Source organism: Dermacentor variabilis, chromosome 2 (assembly GCF_050947875.1).
Source record: "Dermacentor variabilis isolate Ectoservices chromosome 2, ASM5094787v1, whole genome shotgun sequence".
Taxonomy (NCBI): Eukaryota; Metazoa; Arthropoda; class Arachnida; order Ixodida; family Ixodidae; genus Dermacentor; species Dermacentor variabilis.
Window position 1 is genome coordinate 64212753 of NC_134569.1, and position 24899 is coordinate 64237651.

At 45.3% G+C, this 24899-nt stretch overlaps 2 protein-coding genes across 3 annotated transcripts in view; one reads left to right on the forward strand and one right to left on the reverse strand.

Annotated features, from left to right (window-relative positions):
• The window catches only part of Pka-C3 (Protein kinase, cAMP-dependent, catalytic subunit 3), a 148083-nt gene extending 141288 nt beyond the window's left edge, over positions 1 to 6795 (forward strand). Inside the window, exon 9 of one of the 2 annotated variants that reach the window (XM_075680802.1) lies at positions 5612 to 6795. In XM_075680802.1, the coding sequence (XP_075536917.1) occupies positions 5612 to 5740 (129 nt within the window). In that variant the 3' untranslated portion in view covers positions 5741 to 6795. The remainder of the gene's footprint in view (positions 1 to 5611) is intronic. The other variant, XM_075680804.1, reaches the window with a different exon arrangement.
• Positions 6796 to 18655: 11860 nt separating this feature from the next.
• Positions 18656 to 24899, reverse strand: part of LOC142572013 (propionyl-CoA carboxylase beta chain, mitochondrial-like) — a 51511-nt gene continuing 45267 nt past the window's right edge. Inside the window, exons 13-14 of the mRNA XM_075680800.1 lie at positions 20786 to 20984; positions 18656 to 20396 (exon numbers count right to left, since the gene is read on the reverse strand). Coding sequence (XP_075536915.1) covers positions 20275 to 20396; positions 20786 to 20984 — 321 coding nt within the window. The 3' untranslated portion in view covers positions 18656 to 20274. The remainder of the gene's footprint in view (positions 20397 to 20785; positions 20985 to 24899) is intronic.

Below are 24899 nucleotides of genomic sequence, written 5' to 3' on the forward strand. Positions count from 1 at the left end.
CCAAAAAGAAAGCGGAAAAATGGGCTGGATAAATGCTAAAAGATAAATTGCTACGGCAGTTTCTTTTTTTAAAAATCGTTTATGTGCCCCTAACCAGTGCCAAACTTCCTGCACGAGCGGAACTAATGAGGCATTCTTGTAGGGCATTAACTATTATTTGCGAATATCAAACGTCATTTGAATGATTTTTTTTTTCGATGAATATGATGCAACGCGTTAGACGAAGTTTTTTTTTTCTCTTTTGCAAGTCACAGAGAAGTGTACGTAAAGAAAAGTAAAAGAAAGAAAGAAAATAAAGAAAGAGCTGTACGAAGGCGGCTGGGAAATTTCAACACCGCCAGCTCTGCGCTTGTATAATGCCCGTGTGCGCCCGTGTACATGGAAACGTCCGCGCGCGACGGTTACGCGTCACATTCTCATTCGACGGCATTTTGTCGTATGAGCGGAAAGTTTTCAAGGGCTTTCTATTAGCATTTATAAAGAGCTGGGCGTAGCCAACTAGGGGAAGACGCAAGTGCTTACGGCGCGCTATAACGTGCCACCACTGAGAGAAACAGGGTTTTATTAGCTATACTGCCTGCTATTTTTATACACATCGGAGCCAGCCACACTTCAACGAAACGACGTGCTAGATGGTGCACAGCACAAATAACAGCCGGCACCCGCGCATTTGCGCTTAGCTGATTGCCTTTTCATCTCTCGCGCGACGTGACACTTGACAGAAACAATCACTCACTCAGACGTTGTGACCAAGCCAAGAACTGTAACTGAGTTCATGCTTTTGAGCCAGGAGAAGGCGAGCGCGCGTGCGATGCGGGAGGCAAAACATTGAGCTTAGTAGGCAGAATTAAAGCTCTGAGGGTCACCACTTTCTTGAGATTTGGGATCGTGCAACGGCTCTACCAGGTGATCTAAAAAAAAGAAACCTAATTCATTGCTTCTTTTCCGGTAAGAACAAGAACTAAGAAGAGCAACTTTGATTACTACTAGAAGAGGATCGATTAACTGATATAGTGGCACTTGACATGCAGGCAAGTTGTGTCACTGGCTTCCCTATGCCTCATTCTCATATGAGCAGATATGAGCACAACATAGAAAAAGCAAAGGCGATCAACTTGGCCGCTGGCGCATTTCAACCACTCAACCTCAGATTTGTGAAAATTGTAAAGCACCTGCTGCAATGAAGAGAAAAATGTACAGACACAACAATGAATTTCAGATGATGGTATAATAAGCGAAACAAGAATTAAGAACAAATTTGGTCACAGTGCTCAGGCATAACACCACTATCCGTTATGATGAATGTTCAGGCTTTCAGTGCTCTCATTTGCACTTGAGAATCAGTCCGTTCAAGAGGGAGAATATGGTACAGGAGCCGCCAATTCGTAACCAAATTTTGTTTGATTGCGACGAGGTGTACCGGTTGCGAAAGTAGCATCTGTTCCATTTTTCTTCTACGCTGTCATCGAAGTTGCGCTTTGTTGTTTTTCGCTAGATGAACTGATTAGCTTAGCAACAAGTATTCGAGTGTATTGATGAAGCTTAGACGTATACAGCTTAGACGTGTTCTTGAACAGGGAAGATATATCAGAGAAAAATCGAAGCTGTGATCACGCATTACACGCTCGAAATGTTGTGTTGCACGACTCATTTATACGAAGTTCAAACTTCATATCGGGGCCGACAGATGGAAACACGATGTGATAAAAACAGGGTGAACAGAGGTAGGGTGCCTTGGGGTGCCTCAGATAGGCTGGCCGACGTTTCGATAAATGGACCGATCTTTATCTACGGTATAGTTAGGAAAAAGATATGCCCGCCTATCGAAACGTCCGCCAGTCTGTCTGAGGCACCCTTATTCCTGCGCATACAACTTTTACCATTCTATACGAAAAAGAGATAAAGCGAATAGAAAAGTTAAAAATACAGACATCAACCACACCCGTGTTCGTTTTGCTACCCTTTACCGGGGGGATAGGGCAAGGGGACAAAAAACAGAAGGAAGAGTTAGGGATGCGCTAGCAGTGGGAACACGTGGGTGTGCCAGCCATGTCTACGGGTTGCCGACACATTGTGTCCCAGATAACTGTAACAAAATAGGTGATTGCTGTAAGAGTTGTGAGTGCTCCGTTGAGGCACGGCACCGCGAGGGAATGCACCAACTAGCGCCACAACGTGTTTTACTGCGCCACGAGATGTTATCACAAGCATTGATGTTCACATCTACGCGTCTTCCGTTATCCCCGGTATACGTTTAAGCCAGTTCGTTTACGCCATGCCAAAATAGATTTAATTATGTTAGACTCACGTTAGTGATAGCGACACGTGGATGGCACCTTTGATTGAAGCAAGTATGTTTCAGTACACGGCGTTGATGCGGAGGCATTCGAGGCGAGTTTTATAACTATAGGCCCATTTATTGAGCATTTGCTGCTTGCAGTCGACGTGAAAGCGGCAACCACTTCGCAAATGCCGTCGCCGCAGCTAATTATGAGCGTCTTTGTACCAACACGCTGATGCACAACTTCGCTTAACCGGCACATGCTTGTGGTGTTTAAAAGGGGCTTGCCGAAAGAAGTTGCAGATTCTGATCGCTTGTAAGGCAGACGGCACATACATATGAACCAGTGCTGTTTAACGCGTGTAATATGTACAATATTCGTTTTGTTACAGGCAAACTTTATATTATAAAACGACAGTAATTAAGACTATAAACGCGTGTCATGTATGAATTTGAAAACAATATTCCGCGATATCTTCCCTTGATGTACAGAAAAACATGAGTGCTATAAATTGCGTTCTTTACGTGCCTTTGTTATTCGTGTGCTATATATTGTATGAACAGCAGCTGATCGACCGGGTGACAATCTGTTTTTACAGCGACGAAATACGAGCTACCGTCCCAGCTTTGAAATACGAATTGAAAAGCTGACATCGTGAGCACAGGGACTTTGTGAAAGCTATAGTGGCGCGTAAATGAAGGGGAAAAATTATACTGCGAATGGAAACATATATAGTGGTAATCTCTGAGTGCAGAAACAAGGGCAAAAAAAAAAAGGAGTCGGGGAGGGTGGAATGCGAATATGGACAAAACGCGAAATATGCGCTTGTGTGGCCATTGAAGTCAACTTCATCGCGATTTTCTTCGACACAAAAGCGTGATAATGGAAAGAGAGAGTATTAGATAATCCTTCATATGGCCAATACACTGTCAAAGCTTTCGTATTGTGCCAAGTAATTATGCTGGACAGCAGAGCCCAAGAAGTCGGGATCGAAATTTTCGCTGCCAGGTTGTGTGGTGTTAGCGCAGAAAGATCAAAGGCTTGCCACGATGCCTGCTTTGAGTGCAGGGCTCTTTCCCGGCTCTTTGTAGCGTGTATAGAAACCACGAGAAGTGTCAACAAGGCACCTAACCGTTGTGTATTGTATTGCGCTTTGAGAGATACACTTCGTGCCAGTCACTTATTTGTTGTCCCCGTGTAACGTATACATATAGCTGTGAGCGTAGTTTTATTTTGACGCTATTTCTACGTGGACAGTAGCTTGTTCTCTAAGTTTTCGAAGAATACGAGATGATGTGATAATAAAAGCTCTGCCGCTGCTTCGCGGCAAGAAAAAAAAATGGCGTTGAACGTTGTTTCATTCAAGCGTCGCAACATGCCTCGCTGCTGCCTCGGTTTCTTGGTCGAAGCAGTTTTGATCTCCATATCGGTGCTTCGTCACCGAAGTTTTATTTTCAGGAAGTCAAGCACAGCTAGCGTAATGATAACGCTAAATAAAATGATGCAAATAGGTGGGGACGACTTCCTGGCAAACGAAGGATGTCATTCAGTCGGGTCAAGACCGGAGGAGAACTTGGAATGTCTTAGTATAAGAGTGTAACAAACATGCATGCATCTGTAGTTTTTTTTTTCTCTTTTTTTGAGCATGTGACTAAAACGGCTGGTAACGGGTTACACAACTCAACGGTGAGGAACAGCACGTTTGTATGCCCTTCTTTCTTTTGGGAGCTTTCATCATATTTTTTTTCGTAGCCGGACACTTCCTTTGCATGCTATGCACTCCGAACACTAGAGTTGTGCTTGATTCCAGAGATGGGTGAAGCTCCTCAAATGTGGGATATCTGCACCTGTGCAGAGCTTGTGAAGATTGATCAAATAATCTAAAATAGACATCAGCCAAAGGTACCACGGCGGCTGACCAGCGGACCCGTTAGGAGCCCAGAGATAGCTCCCGGCAACTTCGGCGACATGTTTTTCTGGTTATGCATTTCCGACCACAGATGAAGAAGCTGTGACAATGGTGGACAACAGGTAATAGCACCGACACAATATAAACAAGTACGCGATCCCTCCGCATGTAAAAAAAGAAGAAAGTGTTTCATGTCGATCAAGGTTTTTATGAAATTGGAGGAGTTGTGTTACGATCGCTTGAGCGACGAATTCAAGGAAGGAAGGTCGTTTTTCCGTTTCTGTCCAGTTAGTAGGGCATATTTTTCTTGAGAATGTTTGTATTGCAGTAGAAAGACAAGCACCGCCAGGGACGGGTGCTCAACATTTTTCACGGCAGCGGAGGCCGAACTCGCATAGCTTTACGAGAACATATCTACCGTAGAAATTTGTACAGTCGTGCTTACAAGTAAACAGAACGCAAGTGTTGTGAAAAAACTAAGCTTTCTTCCAACGTGTTGATGTACATGTATATTTGCGTTGAGCAGAAAGCTGCAATCTGCAGCTCAGTTAATTCAAGGACACACGCGATGGTGGCCACAAAAGTTGGTTTCCTGCTTATCGATACCGTGTTCCATTAACTTCTGAAAGCGACTCTACATGTGCACCGCCTTTTTGTATCGTCATCATTCCCTCTTATGCTCAGTAAATCCGCAACAGCAGACGTCTCGAGCGAAGCCCGCAGTGGCGCATTTAGTAAATTGAAGACCACGAGCTAGCTGAGAAGTGTGCAGAGTTAAGTCGTCATAATCATATCTTCACCCTTCTATCCTGCCCCATCCTCCGGCTGCTCCCTTTGCTGCTTGCTGGCCCAGACCACAGCCCAAGCTGACCGCTCTGCCTAGATTGTGAATGGTGCACTTAAAGCGGAACTTTATGCTGGATTGTTAAACCATATTTTGAAACGCCAAGAACGTGAAGGCGTAAAAAACAGGTAAGAAAAAGAAACCAGAAAGAGACGTGAAATATAAAGGACCAATGGCGACGCCACTCTGACGTTCCGCATCATCTTCCCGTGACGTCATGAATTCGGAGAGTGTCTGCTCGAGGCCATATATTTGGCAAAAACAGAGGACTACATTTCAGTACAAATGAACGGAATAATCGACCTAGTTAGCTCCGAGTGCCTTTTAGGCATGCACTACGAAATCACGACGTCGCGCTGACTTTGTTTTGGGTGCGAAATTAAAAATAAAGGGAAGTCTTGCCTTCCTCAGTAACCGACCCCTTTCAGCCAAGTGAGTGCAAGTAGCTTTCAAAGAATGCGCTTCTAACTTGACCTCGCGCTGCTCTTCAGTGTCCTTTATCCACTTGGCAGCAAACTCCAGAAATGTTCGCAAGGTGCTTGCACATGTGCTTTGTCCCCGTCGGTTCCGTTGCAGCCCCCCATCGTGCCTCGCGTGGCCCACGACGGAGACACTCGCTACTTCGACCGCTGCCCGGAGAGCAAAGTGGTGCCGAGCGAGCACGGACTGACGCCGAAAGAGCTGGCACTCTTCGACGATTTCTGACTCGCGCATTTGTATTTACCGAGCGTCGCGTAAACAGATCGCAAACACACGCAAATGTCGCACGCACACAAATGAATGTTCTGTGGTTAGCATTGCCGTGTTAACCTTTTTTCACTTCCAAGACGGAGCTTTGCTCGTCCGACCTTTTTGCATCAATTTCTCTAAAGACTGTATTGTTACCGTGCTAGACCGCAGTTCCATTTTTTTTTTCTTTGCTGGAAACGAACTGCGCCCAATTGTCAGCTCGCTTGAGCTCGCGTAGTTGAGGCTGTGCGTTCATGAATACGATATTATGGCTGATATTCGTCTAATTACCATCCGATCAGACAATGACATTTTAGACTTGTACCTTTGTTGAAAAAAAAGAAAAGTTACCTTTCTGACAGATTCCCTTATTTTTATTTAAGACAATATAAAATACGAAACATCTAGTATAATGTTAGAAGCGAGAAATTATGCGCAAACTTCTGAAAATACTGCACACAGTAAAGTCCATATTGTTTCGCTCACCTCTGCCTGTCGTACGAAAAAGGCGAGCATCTATAGGTCCGCCGACTTGCCGCTGCTGAAGATTTGCGAACTCGAACTTTTCGCTCGTCAAATACAAGGACATTCACTGGAAGTACTTACGTAAATGCATATTTACGCAGGACTTTCGAATCGACAAACGGTCGGCCTCGCTAGACCGGAGCCGTTCTTCGCGATGTCGGGTGGGAAACCAAAGCCTCGCCACTTTCAACAGCAGCGAACCGGCAGAACAGAGTGCATGCTCACCGTATCCGTACGAGAAGGAGATGAGCGGAAGAACCTGCGATTTTACTTACGCGTTTTCCTTTATTTCTTTTATTTTCTTTAATTCGAGAGTACTGTGAAATAAGTAGGCGACTATAGCAGAATTTTCAGAGTGACTTTTTTTTTATTACCAAGGCAGGTTCATTTGGTCAGCCTGCGTGGGTTTCGCAACTGCAGAAAAGGCCGTCGTTGTACTACACGCCTACAAATGTAACAGAATGAGGCATTTTACAGAGCCAATAAACACGTATTAAACAAAAAGTGTCCTTTTCTGTTTCCTTCTCGTGACAGATCATCACAAGCAGCCAGAGGGCCCTGCTGTGACCGCTTCAGCTGCCGGTCAACGCTGCATGAGTATCAATTGTGGCCCCATTGTTTCGCAGGGTTGTAGACAGCAGAAAGTTAGAACATTATCCTAATTGTTTCATCTTGATATTGCTGAGCCAGACAAACGCACAAGAGCAAATTGTGTCGTTCCATATTCGAGTTGTACACAGTGCCCGGAATGAAGTCGGACTAGAGGGCTTAAGTCGATACGTTTAAGGACACTTCACTAGATTTGGACTCTGCAAACAGGTAAGCGCAATGCGTAAATCACGCGGTAACAATCGATCGTACCCGCCGTGGTTGCTCAGTGGCTATGGTGTTAGGCTGCTGAGCACGAGGTCGCGGGATCGAATCCCGGCCACGACGGCCGCATTTCGATGGGGGCGAAATGCGAAAACACCCGTGTGCTTAGATTTAGGTGCACGTTAAAGAACCCCAGGTGGTCGAAATTTCCGGAGTCCTCCACTACGGCGTGCCTCATAATCAGAAAGTGGTTTTGGCACGTAAAACCCCATAATTACAACAATCGATCGTGTCTGCAAGGTATAACACATAAGCCCGCCGTCGAAAACAGGCGAAAATTCAAGCAAAAGCCAGCTCGCCCTTTTTCTCGGAGGAGACACTCCGAGCTCACCAGTAGAGGCGATGTAAAGCGCACAGCAGATGCCACAGTAGAGGTGATGTTCTGCATTAAAGTCATAGTGCTTGAAGTGTGAACATTTCGGCGATTCCCGTGAAAGGCAGATCGCGCGGAGCCGCCTCTGGAAGTGCGCTTGGGCCCGTGGCCTCGGCTCCGATATGGGAGCAGGCAGCAGAGTGCTTTCCAGGCACTCGTCGATGCGATGTCGCAGAGTGTCTACTGTGGGGAGAGCAGCTCGTTCCCTCGCACCATGACCTGGCAACGTTCCATTAATTGCGTTTATATCAGTTACAACTATGCCTTACTTTAAACAATTTATGTGGTTTAATGCTTTCTGGACGTCGCTCAATTTACAACTTCTAGTGAACAGCCAACATTTCCTACAGGGCCCGATAAGGGGAACACGGGTCATCAACGCACGCGACTATCGTTTAAAAAGCCCTATTTCGTCCTCCATAGTAAACTCCCAAGTAATCCACCTGAACAGGTCGAGTAGTACTATATATGATCCACACAATTTTTAAAAAATCCGAATTAAAACGCAAAGGAAAAGCCGCAGTTTTCCTTTCACGAATCAATGCTTCGCTTTCACTCGCTGTCACAGCGCTGGCGTGAAGTGCGGAATCAGCGGCGAGTGAACGTGCTGCCTCTCACTTTAACGCGCCTCTGATAGATGACCTCCAACACCAGGCGCGCGAGAGCACAGCAGCACACGCGACGCCACCAGCCATATCGGATCGCCTAGTCTTTGTACGCGCCGCAGATTTCCTCCAAGATAGGACACGCGGAGCCACCCCATGTGCTGCAACGCCCGGTCTAGAAGAGGAGGCACACGCCCATCTACTACCCCCCCCCCCCCTCCCTGCCTTGCACGCACAACCCCGGGCGAGAGGGAAGACGGTGCGCGTCAAGCCACCATGCTTTTCGGTCCACTCTCGTACCTACAGTAAAATTACGCTCTACCTACAGCTAATGGCGCACGATAGGATTTTATCGCACTTAGATTTTATACGGAACCTTACGCCGACTGCTCACCTGGAGTCTCACTTTAATTGAATTGCTATTGCAATAAGAACTCCCTGTATATCACTGCTGCACTGCTCTGCTGGCATGAATAGTCATGCACTTGTTCTAACATTGAATCAGCGGTGCATATGAACTTCAATCACTGCGAAAACTTTTTTTAAAAATAAAAATTGAAGACCTTCTACAGCGATGGCTAGTTAGCTGCACATTTCAACACGTGCGGTTGTGTGCCTGTTACATGACTTCTGCGTTATGCGCCGGCAGAAGATGAAATAACAAAATAAGAATGTCGCAGGCGAAGCACCGATTGCGATAGCAAATTAGTAGATAGCTACATGACATAAGGATTGTAGCTTTATTGGCCGTATAAGCTTGTAAACATTCGCTTACTAGCTAAATTAACAATGATATAATATGTAAGTGCGACTGAACGAGGACGTAGAAACAGACAAAGACAGCACTTTCTCTGTGTCTGTTTCTATATCCTCGTTCAGTCGCGCTTACACATTCCATCATGGAATGAAACCAACTAGCCCGCCAACGTGTTTTAACTAAATTAACAAGCACGGTGTCAAGCGCGCGCCGGTAAGCATGAACACCTCTCGCGCGATGAGCGCGGAAACTCGCTGTCAAAATGCTGGAGTGAGGAATCACGGCAGCAGCAGCGATCGAATTGACCTTCATGCATATCTCGCTTCAACGCGAACGAAACGTCGAAAGCACAGCGCGTACGAAGGTACCGGCACTACGCGCACTCTGCAAACATTGCAGATTGCATTGAAGATGCTGCCCGCGCGGGCGCGCATTTTTAACACGTAGCAGATCGCTTTCAAGATACTGCGCCCGCACGGCCGCGCCGTAAGCAGCAGCCGCCGCATAAGTGCCCCCACCCCCTCCTTCACCTCGACCCCGTGCGACCCCGTGTGCCTTGGGCGTGACAGCAGAGAGCTCACTTCCGGCCACACTTCCGGCCAGCCTTCCTCGGTCGCACACGCGAGATTCAGCCGCGTCGGCCGGCTGACCATCGCACGCTTTCACTCGCGCATACAGCATACTCGCGGGGCGCGCCGACGATTTCATCGACCTTGGACTTCATGCGGAACCTCACGGCGACGGCGACGCAACGGTAATGCCAACGGCAAAAATGCTCCTGGAGTGTCCATATAATGCTATCGGAATAATATAGTCGGCAACAATACACAAGCTAGGCCAAGATTGTGTAAGTACAACTTCGCTATGTTTATCAAGGAAAGAAATGTCATTTCTAGGTGCCTCATAGTTTGTGCATGCTTGATGTGTTGCCTTACGGCGGCCGCATTCCGATGGGGGAGAAATGCGAAAACACCCGTGTGCTCAGATTTAGGTGCACGTTAAAGAACCCCAGGTGGTCGAAATTTCCGGAGTCCTCCACTACGGCGTGCCTCATAATCAGAAAGTGGTTTTGGCACGTAAAATCCCATAATTTAATTTTTTGTTGCCTTGTATGTATAAACCCATATTCCAGCTTCTAATAAATCATTCTTGAAGGCAGTGCTTGCGTGCGTCTCCTCTTTTCTCCATCTCGTTTGGCTAAGCACAGGAAAAGATTTCCTACCAACAAGGCCAAAAGTCAGCCCTTGCCTTCTCGAACACTCTAAACTGTATTCAAAGTTGACATGAAGCACACGTGGTACCGAATACTATAGAGTAAGGGAGTGCTTACGAGGACGACACCACGGTGACCACGAGGTTAGTAGACAACTTCTATTTTAGTGAACAAAAAAGCTGTGCCATGGGAGTTGAAAGTTAAGCACCAAGGCTAAGCTGGTGCTTTTTCTGTGGTGTTCGAGGAAAATTTAGATTACCCATTGTCATGGATTTTAAGTGGAATGAAGGATGTGTAATGCTAAAGTATACAGTTGAAATATCGGCATAAGGAGAAATAAAGTATATTATAACTTAAAATCTCGACATAAATAATGGAATGTAAGAACATACAGTAACAAGCCAATGAAGCTGCAGTTGTGTGTCCAGTGGGCCCTTTGCATAACTGTGAAGCTGGCCATCCTGTGAGGCAGTTTGCCAAAGTATAATGACAACGTATTCGTTTTTGCAATCAGTGGATATGAGCACAGTTTTCTTGTCTTACGAGGTGCAAAATGTACACGTTGCTGTCTTGATGAAACCATGCATAAGAGAAATGTCCGCTGGCATGTGCAGACGATATCTGCAACTGGGCGTGGTTGCGACGCCGGTTACTCGAACCTCGACCGGCGTTACTGCTGGGTAGCGTGGCGTTGTCGACAGACTGCAGGCGTCCGGTAGACGATGGCGACCAGGCAGGGGCGAGATGATTTCTAGTGCGAAACTTGCACTGTTTATTCCGGGGTAGGTGAAGGATATAAAAGAAGAGAATAATAATCAAAATACATTGCGGGGCCGCTTAAATAGGCCCGCTAAAATCGTAGGCGTGATTTTGCTCACGTCAACGTCCCGTGACATGTACTGAGTCCGGTCGGTGATGGGCGGCTGCTCCCTCTCCTCGGCGACATTGCACGTGCTTGCCTCCGCTGGCGGCAACACGAGGGTGCAGTTTGGTTCGCAGAAAGGAGTCTACCCGTGAGTCGCACAGTTCGTAGAAGGCGACCCTCCATCCTGTCACGCACACACACAAAGGGGCCCGTAATCACTGCAGGGCACCCGCCAGACCGCCAACCTCTCGAGACACATATAGCAAATTAGGGATCCATCCTCCGTTTCGATTAGGCATATTGTTTCGATCATCCTTTTTGCACAGGGTGTTACACGCCGATCGTAACAGCGTCCGGCGTGACACGTCCGCAGAGACGAGCGAGGCTGCAGAAGGCGTTCCGCAAACGTCTTCTTACGTGCATACGAAAGGCCTAGAACACTCTCCAGAAAAGTTCCGATTAGTCACATTTACATGCAAAACAATGACTTCATATGCTTTGCACATAAACGGACAAGTAATTGCCTTACTAAACAAAGCACCGTTTCCTTGGAATCATATCGACGGTGATTTGTCTTGGACGACACATATTTCCTATATGAAAAAGAGGCTGACAGTCAGTGCACAGCCTATGTATTCAAATTTGTTGACTAAAAGTCTTGTGACGCATCTGTGCAATCGTTGCTTCAGCTGTACCATGCATTATTTATGGGCTTCCTGAGATATAGCCCGCCCGTGCTGGGAAGTACCAGTAAAACGGACATTTGTTCTGTCCAGAGTATACAAGTCCAAGCTCTACCGACGTGCCTTAGCCTCCCTAACTGTGCATCCACGGCAGCCACAATCACCATAGCGCAGGACCACCCTATAGCAGCATGACACCCTTTCAACATCTTGCTTGCCTGCGAACAACTCACGGATCATCGTTACCACCCATTACGTCCCAGCAGCATGGACTTCGATTTCACCGGTGTCTCTGCATTCACCACGCGTGTGCCTTATCATTCCAGGCATCAAGAAGAAGGCAGAATGCCGTGAGCAGCATTGAAGCAGACAGCGTTATTGCTATTACATGAGGCCCACAGTGACCACTTACATGTTTGCACCGATAGGCCAGTCATGCACTCAAGTTTAGTATCTGCATGCAGTATTTGTCCCAGCAAAATTTACGGTGATCAAATTCAGGACATCGCACTTGACATTAATGACGGCTGTTGAACTTGCAGCTTTGCGTGTGGCAATTCAATTGACCGATCAAGAAACGTCCCAGAAATGGTCCATCTTCTGCGATTACAAGGCCGCCCTCCAGAGTTTGCTCTCTGCATTACGCCGTGGACCACAGGAACGACTTCTCGCGGACACACATGAAATTTACCATCGGGCAGTTGAGAAAGGACATGACATCGTACTTCAATGGTTGCCAAGTCATTGTTGTATCCTTGGAAACTCGATATTGACATACCAGTGACGATTGCGTCGCTATCCCGCTGCCAAGGACAGACGCAGCGGGAAAGCTCCGTGCGCTTGCTCGCGAGCTTACGTTGGCTCAATAGAATTCGTTAGACTTAAAGAACAAGCGCCTTTGTTCCCTGGATTCTGATCTGAAGCTCTGTCTTTCACGTGGCTTACCCCGACGGGAGGTAACTCTCATATGTCGAGTAACCTTTACCAATGCGTACTCTTACCTCATTGGAATGGCCTCAAGTCCAGATTGTAAAGTTTACGGGCGCAAAGAGACGATAGCGTACCTTCTGTGTGATTGTCGTCGTTTCAATGCACAAAATGCTGAGCACCATGTTTCACAAGATTGACAACCGCCCCCTTACGAAAGGCAGAATTATCAGACCCTTCTCCCAGCCGACGTGGCACGAACTGCTTTAAAACAGCTAGTGTGCTCTTTAAAGGAAGCTGGACTCGTCGAAAAACTATGGAATGTGCGATTTAATGCGTTCCTTTTTTTATCTTCCCATTTCTGCCCTTACCCCATCCTCCTGTGCAGAACCAACCGGACACTTCATCTGGCTCTCTCTGCCTTTTACCTCTTTCCTTCCTTGGTATGTGCAGCTGTAATTGCATACAACTTTCTGTGGCAAAGAAGGGAAAGCTATGGGGGCTGACCGTCTGCACAAGTTACTGCGCCAGTAGTCCAGCAGCGTTTGACAGAACTTTTGGTTTCTTGGAACAGATACAGGGTGTCTACCAAGTTGACATTTCCTAATTCCCTGAGTTTCCCAGGTTTTCCCTGAGTGAGAGAACTTTGTTTTATTAAAAGGCGGGGTGACACGGTGTCACTCTCTAGTAAGTATCTTAAGAACAAAGAAAAACTACTTAATCCAGTTTTAATAATAAGCAGTAGTGTAAAGAAAACATAAGGGAGGGGTTAGCGAAATGCATAGCAAATAAGATACTTTCGAAAAAAAAAAAAGAAGGTAAAATCCATTGCGAATCGACTTGAACATTCTAAAATACGAATAAAAAGTAGATGCATGTAGAAGCAAATATAATATATAAGCTATTTCTGTCAATTGACAGCAAGCTGATTCGTATGAGGCCAGAACTTTCTCACGAGTAATATTCTCTCTCACAACAGCTTTTAAGTAAACCTCAACTGTTCTCACATACTCTCAGCCCGCGCACAACACCTCAGTGTTGCGTTTCACTGCTTTAAAGAGTTTGTTTGCACGAGGGGCCCCTGCATCTCGGCATCAGGCAACACTTCATCTTTTTTGTGTGAACTCACGCTCCTTCAAATAAGCAGTGGCACGCTTCCTTTCCCCTTCATTCTTCAATGCGTAGGTCCTTTCTGTTCTCGTCTTCCTTCTGCCGCGCGTTCGCCCCACAGACCACTTGAAGCATCCTCTTGGTCAGTTGCACAGTCAACGTCCGATTTCTCGTACTCCCGCGAAAACGTCCGAAAATAGGGCAGTTCGAAAAAATGAAGGCATGTATTTTACCGCCCTTAAAAAGGGCCCCTCACCAGGCCCCATAACAAATTTTTGTTATACCCTGGAAGTTGTTACGTGTCGTCTAAAAAGCGTTCCACCGAAAAAAAAAAAGATTAAAATCGGCTCATTAATAGCCGAGATGGAAATAGTTTAGTGCCACCAACCTATGATTTCAGGAGGTGAGCTCCATTGCCAAGCAAGACACTCTCTCCACTCGCCCCGTCTAACCTCTGCAAGCGAAATTACTCGTGTTCTCCCCCACCGGCGCTCGAGGAGCGCGCGACTCATACGACACAGGCCCCGGCTTCATTTTCTTCCTCCTCGCTTCCCCCCCTCCCCCACTTCTTTTTGTGACGCTGCGCACTTGCGCTGACGGCGTTGCGCGCGCGCTGTTCTAATTGTCTCCTTTCGCGCAGCGCACGATTTTGCACATAGTGTACGAAGAAACCTGACTAGCTATGTAAGTCAGTGCTGCACGAATACTGAGGCAGACACAAACGGATCACAGAGCATGATCCCGCGCTTTCGGTGTCTGCGCGGGTGACTGCACGACGTGGGAACAAGCAGATGAAACGGAAGTGCACCTCTTTTGCTGCGGTACGAAGTAAAACAAAAACATGCACACATTCGGTTTGTGTGTGTTATTTCTCTAAGCTTTAATTCGTCTATTCAAGCAACATATTACACAAACAACAGATGTTGCCTTGAATAATTCGTTAAGTTACGTGTCACAACGAGCGACGTCACAGTGCAAACACATGTACGTAGGCGCACTAGCACGTGTACGTCATCCTACAGCTTGGAGCGCGGTGGCCGCGAGAAGGGAGAACGGCGTTCGGTTCGAAATTTGAAGTCTTTCCGCGGTGCGCAGCGATGAAATACCTTGCAAACAGGACTGTGATCACACAATGCACGCTCTGCGCTTGTCAGCGTAAAATGGCCAGGCCTGGTGAGGGGCCCTTTTGGACTCAAATCGCCAAAGGCACATCCGAAAAAGCTCCGAATGCCTGCCAGTATTTGCCCCTTTCCACACTTATGCTTCACCGCGTAGAACTTCTGTACTAAGGCGAAGCTGACTTTCGGAAACCGGAATTATGCAACGCGCCGCGCTTTCCGAGCTTCGATGACAATTGCCAGGATGACAAAGGCGGAGTGGATGGCACTGCTGACAGCGGCGAATTGTTTTAATGAATAACACGGTGTCGAAGCAGCTAGGCCTAGCGTTGCAGCGGTGGTGGCTATTGCTGCTAGCGGATGTGCGTGCGAGAGCGCCGGTGCGAGGCGGCGAGGTAACCAAAATGGCGGCGATGGTGGCTTTGATTAATGCGATTTCGGACCTGCGGTCACGGCAAAAAGTCCGGAAAGTCAGAGGGCTAAGGGTTCTGGCGTCAGAAATTTCAGATGTTCTATACACAGTCTATGGGGTAGGCGATGGTGCCGCGAAGCTGCCCGAATTATCGGGCGTCCGGAAAGCCGGTCGTTGACTGCACACTGGCAACTCCTCCAGCCGACTATACGGCGTCAAAGTAGATCCTTCACGATTCCTCTCTGTTACTCGAGCCAGCAATACCGCGACTTTCGTTCTCTTTAAAACAGATTACACCCAATTTTCCCTGATATAAGCACAAATTCCCGAAGTTTTCCCCGAGTATTTCCAGACTATTCAATATCTTCGAGAATTCCCGGTTGGTAGACACCTGCAGGTACTGGTATCAGCTTAGCTTCCACATGCAATGGTTTCAAATTTTCCCAGACGTGGAAGAAAAATGCAGAAAAGTTAGTCACATTTAACCCTCAGTGGTCATTCTTGCCTTACTCTGTTGTTGTAAATGTTTACCTTTTTCTTCCCCAGCTCTAATGCGAATGAGAATGCGGGCCATCTTTCAGGAGCGCTCTTGTGCTGGCTTTGCCTCCTCACTTTCCCTTTCGCCACAAAAAACGTTGTTCGCGAGTATAGCGTACCATTTTAATTTAAATGACTGATGCCACCATCAGTCAGAAAAATGTGCCCTTATGAATTGGGAAAAGGTTCTATCGTGTATTACACAGACCAGTATTCTTCCCTTGACCTCATTAAGCGAGACAAATTAAGAGGAAGCTTAAGCTCGGGTGCTCCTATCTCAATATATGTAAAAGGAGAAATCGTTTTTCTCAGCAACCCCTGCACCAAATTTGACGAGGTTTGTTGCATTTAAATGAAAAACAGCGACTGCTGGTTTCTAATTTTTTATTTAGGTCGTCAATATAGTAAAAATTTGGCAAAAATAGCAAATTTTCAGAAAACGAAACTGTCAAGTTTACTACTCTAAGCAATAAAACAATATATCACAATTATTTGAATTGCATCTAACAGTACATCTAAAGCAGACAAAATTGATATTTTACACACCTATCTAAAAGAATTTAGTAATATGGAAATAGAGCTTTTCCAGAACCCTTGTACACAACATAGCGAATTCATGTAAGAACAAACTGACATTGAATTTGTCTGCTTTTAATCATCTAACGGATGCCCTTTACAGAACCGCGATATCTGTTCTTGATGCAGAGCTATTAATTTGTAAACTTTGTGCTTCTATATTTTTCGGATTATTGAAAATTTGTCAACAGAATTCAGACCCTAAATAGAAATTCTGCTTCCAGAAGTCACTAGAATTTACCTTTCTCTCTCAAATGCAACAAACTTCATTAAGATCGGTCCAGGGATTATCTCAGAAAAGCGTTTCTACATTTTACATGTATTTGAATAGGCTGCGTCAGAGTTGGGCTCGAGCTAAAGCATCCTGTTAAGAGGAAGCTTTAGCTTGGGCCTAACTCCGATGCCGCCTATTAAAATACATGTAAAATGCAGAAACGCTTTTAAGCATGAAATGCTTTGAGCCCCTGTTGTCGGCGACCTTCAAGTGATATTGAGCGAAAAGCCAAAGCCGTTATCCGGGCAAGTTGTAACAGAATGAGATCATTCAGGCAACCAGTCAAAACTTAAGAAAATGTGGTCTCTCGCCCCCAACCCTTCGTACAAGACGGCATTACATAGGCTAGTTGCTGCCCAAACAAGTTAGAAAAAATATTGCTTCCGAGTTATTCCTATTGTACACAGTATCACTCAAGCCACGATTTCTAGTATGCTGAAGGTTTGTCATTTATAATAGCGACGTTCAAAAGGCAGACACAGGGCACCGTACACTTCAATGTCATCTTTTGGCGCTGACACAGGGTTGCCTGCAAGATTGCCAGGCGATTACCAGATTCTGAGGCAGGCACTGACGGAACAGTTCACGCAGCAGTGGATTGTTTGAATAGCAGCTTGGGCTTGTTGGTTTTCCATCCTGGAGTTAACAGCGCAAAATGTAGACGAGACACGAGGCGAGCGGACGACACCACAAGCGCTGCAAGATAGTGATTGTACGTGGAAAAGCTCAAGTTCTTTTTTTGTCAGTAACAAGGACGGCGTGCTAACACATTGATCACGAAGTCTGGTGATCTCGGCTGCCTCAATTATCTCCTGGACCAGCTGGTCATTGTGTTTCTTCAGCACTTCACAGCGTCTGAATTCTGCAGTGCAAACTTTAGAGGGGCAATCCCTGACATGAATACCTAGATTCCTGTTAGCCTGCTCGACGCTAAGTTTATGTTCCGTTAGTCTTTCGTTTATGCATCTTGAAGTCTGCCCTATATTCGTATGTGCGTCTTTCGTTTGTGCAGCGCTCGTGGTGTCGGCCTCTTGTCTCGTGTCTCGTCTACGTTTTGCGCTGTTAACACCAGAGTGGGTTGTTTGCGTCCAGCTTAGTCCTTGAGGTGCCGCCACATACGACGTAGAAGCTCCGACGGTTGATGGTCGCCGAAATCCTTTTCGCTGAGAAGCTGCTGGAGGTGCCTGTGCGAAGGAGGTGCCTGTGTCATGGGGTGCATCCACAACGTCTTAGAATTCCTCAACCACCTCTGTAGGGAGTGCTGAGGTAGCATGGAGGAACCTCGTGTGCTACGAGGTAATACGCCAAAGGTCAAAGATGGCCTCTACCCAAGTAAACCAGGCTGCAGGATTTTGAGGCCAAAAGGCCGGTGGATGAATCTGCACTGTGACGAGGCCCTCTGCGCTGGTCATCAGTTTCTCGTTCGTGGCCTCGTCCATGACATTGTGCTCGCTGTACAATCACGTCCGAGTCACCACGTTATAGCAACCAAGGTCAGGTTCACTACAACAATGTCCAAGTCAGCGAGCAAAAGGCCGGAGAACTGTTTGGACCAATAACAGGATCTGAATAGAACTTTTTTTCTTCTTCTGACCTCGCAGCATGAAGCACGAGACATGTGCCAGAGAGCGCCATATATAAAAGGCGGCCGAGGAGGATGACTATGGCTGCTAGTGGCAGCATTTTTTTTTTCATTTCAGGGGGCTTACTTTGCTTACCCATAATAAATTAGTATGCAAGGGTTAGTATGTCAGAACAACCTATTCAGGTGTTCCTGTACATTGCCTACAACTTGCTCATTCCCATCACCATGGCTATTACGTCAATAACTTAAAGGTTCAAAATCTGGTGAGCTCTTCAACCAGTTGCAATAAAACATACTTGTGTCTACGATATGCGACTGTGCAATTTCTCCGCTACATTTGTGGGTACTCTGTGAAAAGCAAAAATAAAGACACTCATAAAGGTGGTGTTGGGAACCATTCAGGCTCAGAGACAAATTCAAGTTAGAAAAGGATGATGACACAAAAGTAAAGCAAAACATAGAAGAAATGCACAAGAAGGTTTGTAATGACTTCTTTTGACACATTCACCTGTTGCAACAAATGACAAAGTATTTGCTAGGAACAGGGAAATAAAATAATATTTTCCAAGCATTCATTAGAATATAAAACCAGTGAGGAATGAGCATAGACACTCTAAGGTAAAGCAAAGCAACATGAATACAATAAAAAGGCCTCCATTTAATTAAAGAATTGACTTATATGCAGTCTCATTACACCAGTGACTCACAAATCCACTAAGCAACAGCAAATCAGATATCAGGTAAATTTTCTTAAGGACTCTGCCATTCATTGCACTGAAAAAGCAAAATTTCAACAAGAAAAAAAAAAACATTCTGGGCATTCCAGTAATCTCAAGATTCATGGCAAATAATTATGTTTAGCATAACTAATCGCACAGAAACTCTAGATAGTACAAAAGGCATTTACCTCTATTAAATTCTGTTATGGTTATGTATGGCAAAATACAATCGAAACAGCACTGGGCAAAAGTGGGAGCACATTGAGTAAAAATGCACATAGCAAGCAGCATGTATGGGCAAATTATAAGGAAAAAAAATTGTGAAAGTTCTGAAAAAAGAAAAATTGTGAAATAAAGAAAAAAGGGTGCAGTACATGCACCATCATTGTTTCTTAAAACATGCATGAATAGCAGGAATAGTGGAGGTACAAAATGCAATCGCTGGGTTACACAAAGCACCAGCGAGATTCACTAGCTACAAAAAAATAGAGCAGTGCAAGACAGGTGCAAAAAAAAAAAAAAACATAATTAATAAAAAGAGTAGGGTAAAGCATTTGTGTTATGTTCACTTTGTGCACAGATTTCACACTGCAGTTCTTGAGACATGTTTCATGGAACATGACGTGCAACCCTTTAAATGTTCCCTCGGAAAAAGAAAATTAACAAGTGTAAATCTCACTCAGTTACTCTTCAAGCCTTGGGCTTGGACCTTGCAAATGCAAAGTGCCACATAACAACAATGGTGTCGTGAACAGCAGTCAGCACATAAAATGCTCAAAAAAAGCACAAATGACATGACTACAGTGAGACAACAAAAGTATACGCCAGTGTACCTCGGGAACCTGAGTCTTCTTTGCAGTAAATGCAACCCTCAGTGAAATCAAGCTTTTTCCCCCCAATGGTGCAGATGACAAGCTTGAAAGACAACACTAAGTTCTCAAGATGATGCAAAACAAATAAAAAAGCAAGCTTCTTGCTTTCCTCTTTTGCACTCAGAACAAGCCTGGAAGAGAGTGCACAACTGTAAAGTTAACATAGAAAACAACTCAGCGGCATCAGAAAAAGAGTAAGAGCCACACATATACACATCCCAGAATTAGCAATATGCAATATGTGACATTTCAAAAATAGACTTAATCACATCAGCTTTTCATGACTTGTTATTGTTGCACATTGTGCTTCATTTGCATGCTTTCCACAATATCTCAGCAGAAAGACAACCCACGATGTCAACACTGTACAACCTGAAACGCACACACGCACTGGAAAGCCGCAGATACACTCCTCACACCATGGACACAATGGAATATGCTTGAAAAATGTCTGGTGGCTAGCAACAAAGAATGTTGCAAATGGAATCATAGAGGAATGTTTCCATGCTTCTTCTTGGGGTTCTTCAGTTTCTTGGTCTGCAACAGGTCTAGGTCTTTGCAAATCTTCTTGCGAGTCATGTGTGGCTCAATGATGTCATCAACAAAGCCTGCAAAATTTTTTTTTTTTTTTGCTGAGCATAAACAGCTTGTAAATAAGTCTCAAAGATCTTTTTTTTTTTTTGTCTGCCTTTAACTACCCCAGAGTTTTTCTTCACTGTTCAATATTTACAGCCAACAGGAAGCCACAATTCTAAGGACAGTGCCGGGGTATTTTGAAAACTTATTTTGCGATTACAAAACTTCTATGGAATAGCTTGACATGCTGCTCAAGGTAGATGCAATGGAATCAAACTTTGTTTAGAGTGTACTAGCGGTTGAGTGAAGGAGGCCAATTTGAATGCATATTCATTATGTGTGAGGTTTTCAACTGCAGTACCTTACAAAGTCACTACAGGAATCGGTAGGTCCAATCGATGGTTACCAACTCATTACCCACCTCGGATGGCAGCCGGGAAAGGGTTGCCAAACTTGCGGATGTACTCTTCTTCGTACTGCACCACATCCTTTTTGCCTCGATACAGGATTGCAACGGCACCTTTGGCTCCCATGACAGCAACTTCAGCCGTGGGCCAAGCATAATTGGTGTCTCCCCTGAGATGCTTGGAGCTCATCACATCATAGGCACCTCCATATGCCTGCACATGTATTGTGATAAGTGAGGAAAGGGCTGTTCTAGGTTGACTGGGACTTTGATTTTTTATAGTAGAAATGAAATGCTACGATGATAAAACTAAGAAAACGTTTTAAAGATCTGTTATGTTTTGGTACCCCTGCTTTACAATGGTAAATAAGTACCCATGACAAGTGTGCCACTTCAGCAATGCTAAAATATGGAAAATGTCCATGAATTTCAGCTTGTGGTGCAGTGAAAATGATGACCTGTCCATGAGTGTAGTGTGGCTCTAGCAGTATTAAACAAAATGACATGGGTCTGTAGCCTGAAGAATCTGTGAAAACATGTGTTTAATGTGAAAATAGTCCTTATGGTAATTTGTTTTTTTTTCATGTCATGCAAGATGTTCTAAACAAAAATGAGCAAATTTACTCCTAATAAAGAAAGTGTTCCAATGAACACAACAGCATGTAAAGACAAAGATACGAGACAGGCACACATTCCTCTGCACTTAAATTGTGTCAGGAGGAACCTAGCACAGCACATTTGAAGGCCAGGGTGTCTACCAAGTTGGCAATTCCAAATTCCCAGAGTTTTCCAGGTTTTCGTTGAGTGCCCTTGCAAAATTTCCTGAGTGACATAGAACTTTGCATTATGTCAAGACAGGCTGACACCATGTTGCCCGATGCTGCCACTCCCTAGTAAGCATGTTCAAAAATAAAGATGACTTAATCATGTTCGAATAGTGACTTAATCCAGTTTGAATAGTAAGGAGTAGTGTTTATTTTATTCATAAAGAAAAAGAAGCGAGGGGTTAGTAAAATGCACAGCAAATAAAATATCTTCGAAAAATATTGTAAAACCCATTGCAAATCGAGTTGAACATTTTCAAATACGAATAAAAAGGAGATGCATACAGAAGCAGTCTTTTAGAATATGAGCTATTTCTATCAACTGATAGCAAGCTGATAGGTATGACGCCCAAACTTTGTCACTAGTGAGATTCTGTCTCAATAGCTGGTAATTGCCAAACTCAAATGTCCTGATATACTCTCAGGCACCACACAATGCCTCAGTGTTGCATTTCACTGCGTTGAAGAGTTTATTTTGGTTTCTATGAGGGACACCTGCATCGCAACGTCAGCCAACACTTTGTTTTTTGAGCTCAAGCTCCTTCAAAGAAGCGGCGGCACGCTTCCATTTTTCTGTATTTCTCGATGCATAGGTAATTTCTGTTGTCGTTGTCCTTCTGCAGCGCGTTTGCCCCACATACCATTTGAAGCATCCTCGTAATTGTACAGTCAACATCCGATTTTTCAGACCTCCTAGGGGCCGTGAAAACGTCAGAAAAATCGGTCAGTTTCGAAAAAAATGTATGCATGTCTTTTACTGTCCTTAAAGGGACACTACAGGCTACTATGAAGTCAAGTTAAAGGGATTAAGTAATGCTGTGGAACGTCTAAGGCGTCAATATAATCACGAACAGAGCTTTAGTAACCGAGAAATTGAGGTAAATGCATGACATGATTTGAGACCCCTCAGCGACATTCCGGTACTAGCCTGATGATGAAGGCACTCCTCATCATAATTTATGTCACTAATACTCAACTAATTGTATTAAAAAAATAATTTCATTAGGTTATAGGACGGAAGAAAATACTACTTGTCTACTTCTGTTCGATTCTAAGGAAAAAATAACATTTTGACGTGTTACCCTTTAGTATAGTATGGGTCGTTGAAAGGTTTCGTTTTTGCTCGACTCTGCGCCACAGCACTTTGGAGTTTCAGTTGTCTCGTTATCGAGTCATGCTGTGCTGGTTCTGCTGGCTCGCGAAACTTGCATTAGGAACAAACAGTAAGAATGCCACGTCCATGTGATGTCGTGGGATGCGCGAACGGTCCGCGGAACTTGGCCAAGGGCAGTTGCAGCGGCAAATCCAATGTTACTTATCACTGTGTGCTGATGAGTGAACCTCTCCGTTCAAAGTGGTGAAGTGCCATACCTCTGCCATAGCATGTTGGCAAAGAGTCGAAAAATCACATAGTGTGCTCGCTGCACTTTCGTTCAGAGGCTTACGAGTTCAACGCCGACTTACTGAAGTTATGTGGAGTGCTTTTCAAAGCAATGCCTTTCCGTAGCACTGTTCCGTCGGTCTTGCCTGCATTCTTCGAAGCGCAAGAACAACTGCAGGTCAAAGATGGGGCGGTAAGTGCGGCATTTGGTTTTCACGAAGGAAAAGCTACAAATGTCTGAATATGCACAGCCATGACATAAGTTGCCGTTGTAGTACTACGCAATGACGCCAGCAGCATGAGTCCTCAGCAGCAGGTTGCATTCATCAGTGCTTAAATCGCCGATGTCGAGCCCAGCATCGCGAGCTAATGTGTCGCTGTCAGGGTCGTCCATTGCAACGAGCATCAAAGTTGGCGTTATAAAATAAAGAAGCAGCTTATTGTCATGCACTTTCCCTACCGCTAGCCACCATAGTTCAGCCTTTGCACTGCTGTCGGCTCTGTCTTTGCTCTGTTTCTGGCCGCGTGTTTGCGTTTTGCGCAGAAAAGCCGCAGCGCCGTCTGCGGGCGCCGTTTTACTCACCAACAGCACAACGTCACTATGAGACCATGGCGTCACCACTCCTCGATCGGAGGGCGGGCGATTTGAACTGCACTAGAGGTACGCAGACACTTCAGAATGTATTTTCTCTTAAGATAAGTCGCTTCTTCGCATGAAACAAGCGTTTCGAGGTTTCTGGGATGGTATTTCAACAGTCAATGTTGACTTAAAAATAACCTTTAGTGTCCCTTTAACGGCTCAAATCGCCACAGGCACATCTGAAAAAGCTCTGAAGGGCCAGCCAGTACACGGCGAGTGCATGCGCACATAATTAAGGAATACATACTCAAGCATTATGGTGCAACAAAAAAGACGCAGACGTAAGAGGAGAAGAACACACCAAGCGCAAGCTTTCAACTCCGCAGTTGAAAGCTTGCATTTGGTGTGTGTTCTTCTCCTATGCCCATGTCTTTTTTGTTGCGCAATAATACTTGAGTAATGGATTCCTAACTTGCCCACAATGTTGCTCTCATCGAATGTGTCTCTTGACAATTGTCCCTTCCCACGCTTGTTAAGCTTCACCGCGTAACATTTCTGCATTGAGGCGAAGCTGACTTTCGGAAACCAACATTATGCAACGCGCCGAGCTTTCCGAGCTTCGAAGCCAATCGCGAGGACCACGAAGGTGGAGTCAGTGCCATTGCTAGACCTAGCGTTGCTGCTGTGTTGGCTGCTACTGCCAGAGGGACTGCGTGCGAGAGCGCCGGTTCGATGCGGCAAGGTAATCAAAATGATGGCGGTGGTGGCTTTGATTGCCGTTTCGGACCTGCGGTCACGGCAAAAAGTCAGGAAAATTGGTCTGCGAAGGGTTCTTGCGCCCGAAATTTCAGACGTTCTTAAACACTGGCTCTATCGGGTACGTGGTGGTGCCGCGAAGCAGTCCGAATTATCAGGTGTCCGGAAAATCGTTCATTGACTGCGCACTGGCAACTCCAGCTGACGGCACAGCGTCAAAAAACGATTCGTTACGATTCCTCTCTGTTACTCGTGCCACCATTACCGCGACTTTCGCTCCCTTTCAATAAAATTTGATCATTTTCCCTGATAGAAGCACAAATTCTCTGAGTTTTCCTGGAGTATTTCGAGACTATTCAATATCCTTGAGAATTCCCAGTTGGTAGACACCCTGGAAGGCTTATACTCAACAAACCATGTATATGCAAAGCTACATGGTAAAATGCATGCTTACACAACATGCTACAGTCGAACCTCGAGATATCGAACATGACTATATAAAATTATTGCGTATATCCACCACCACCCCAGATTACATGCGCTCCGTTGACAGGCAGTGAGCTTTCTTACAACACCCTTGAAGATAGC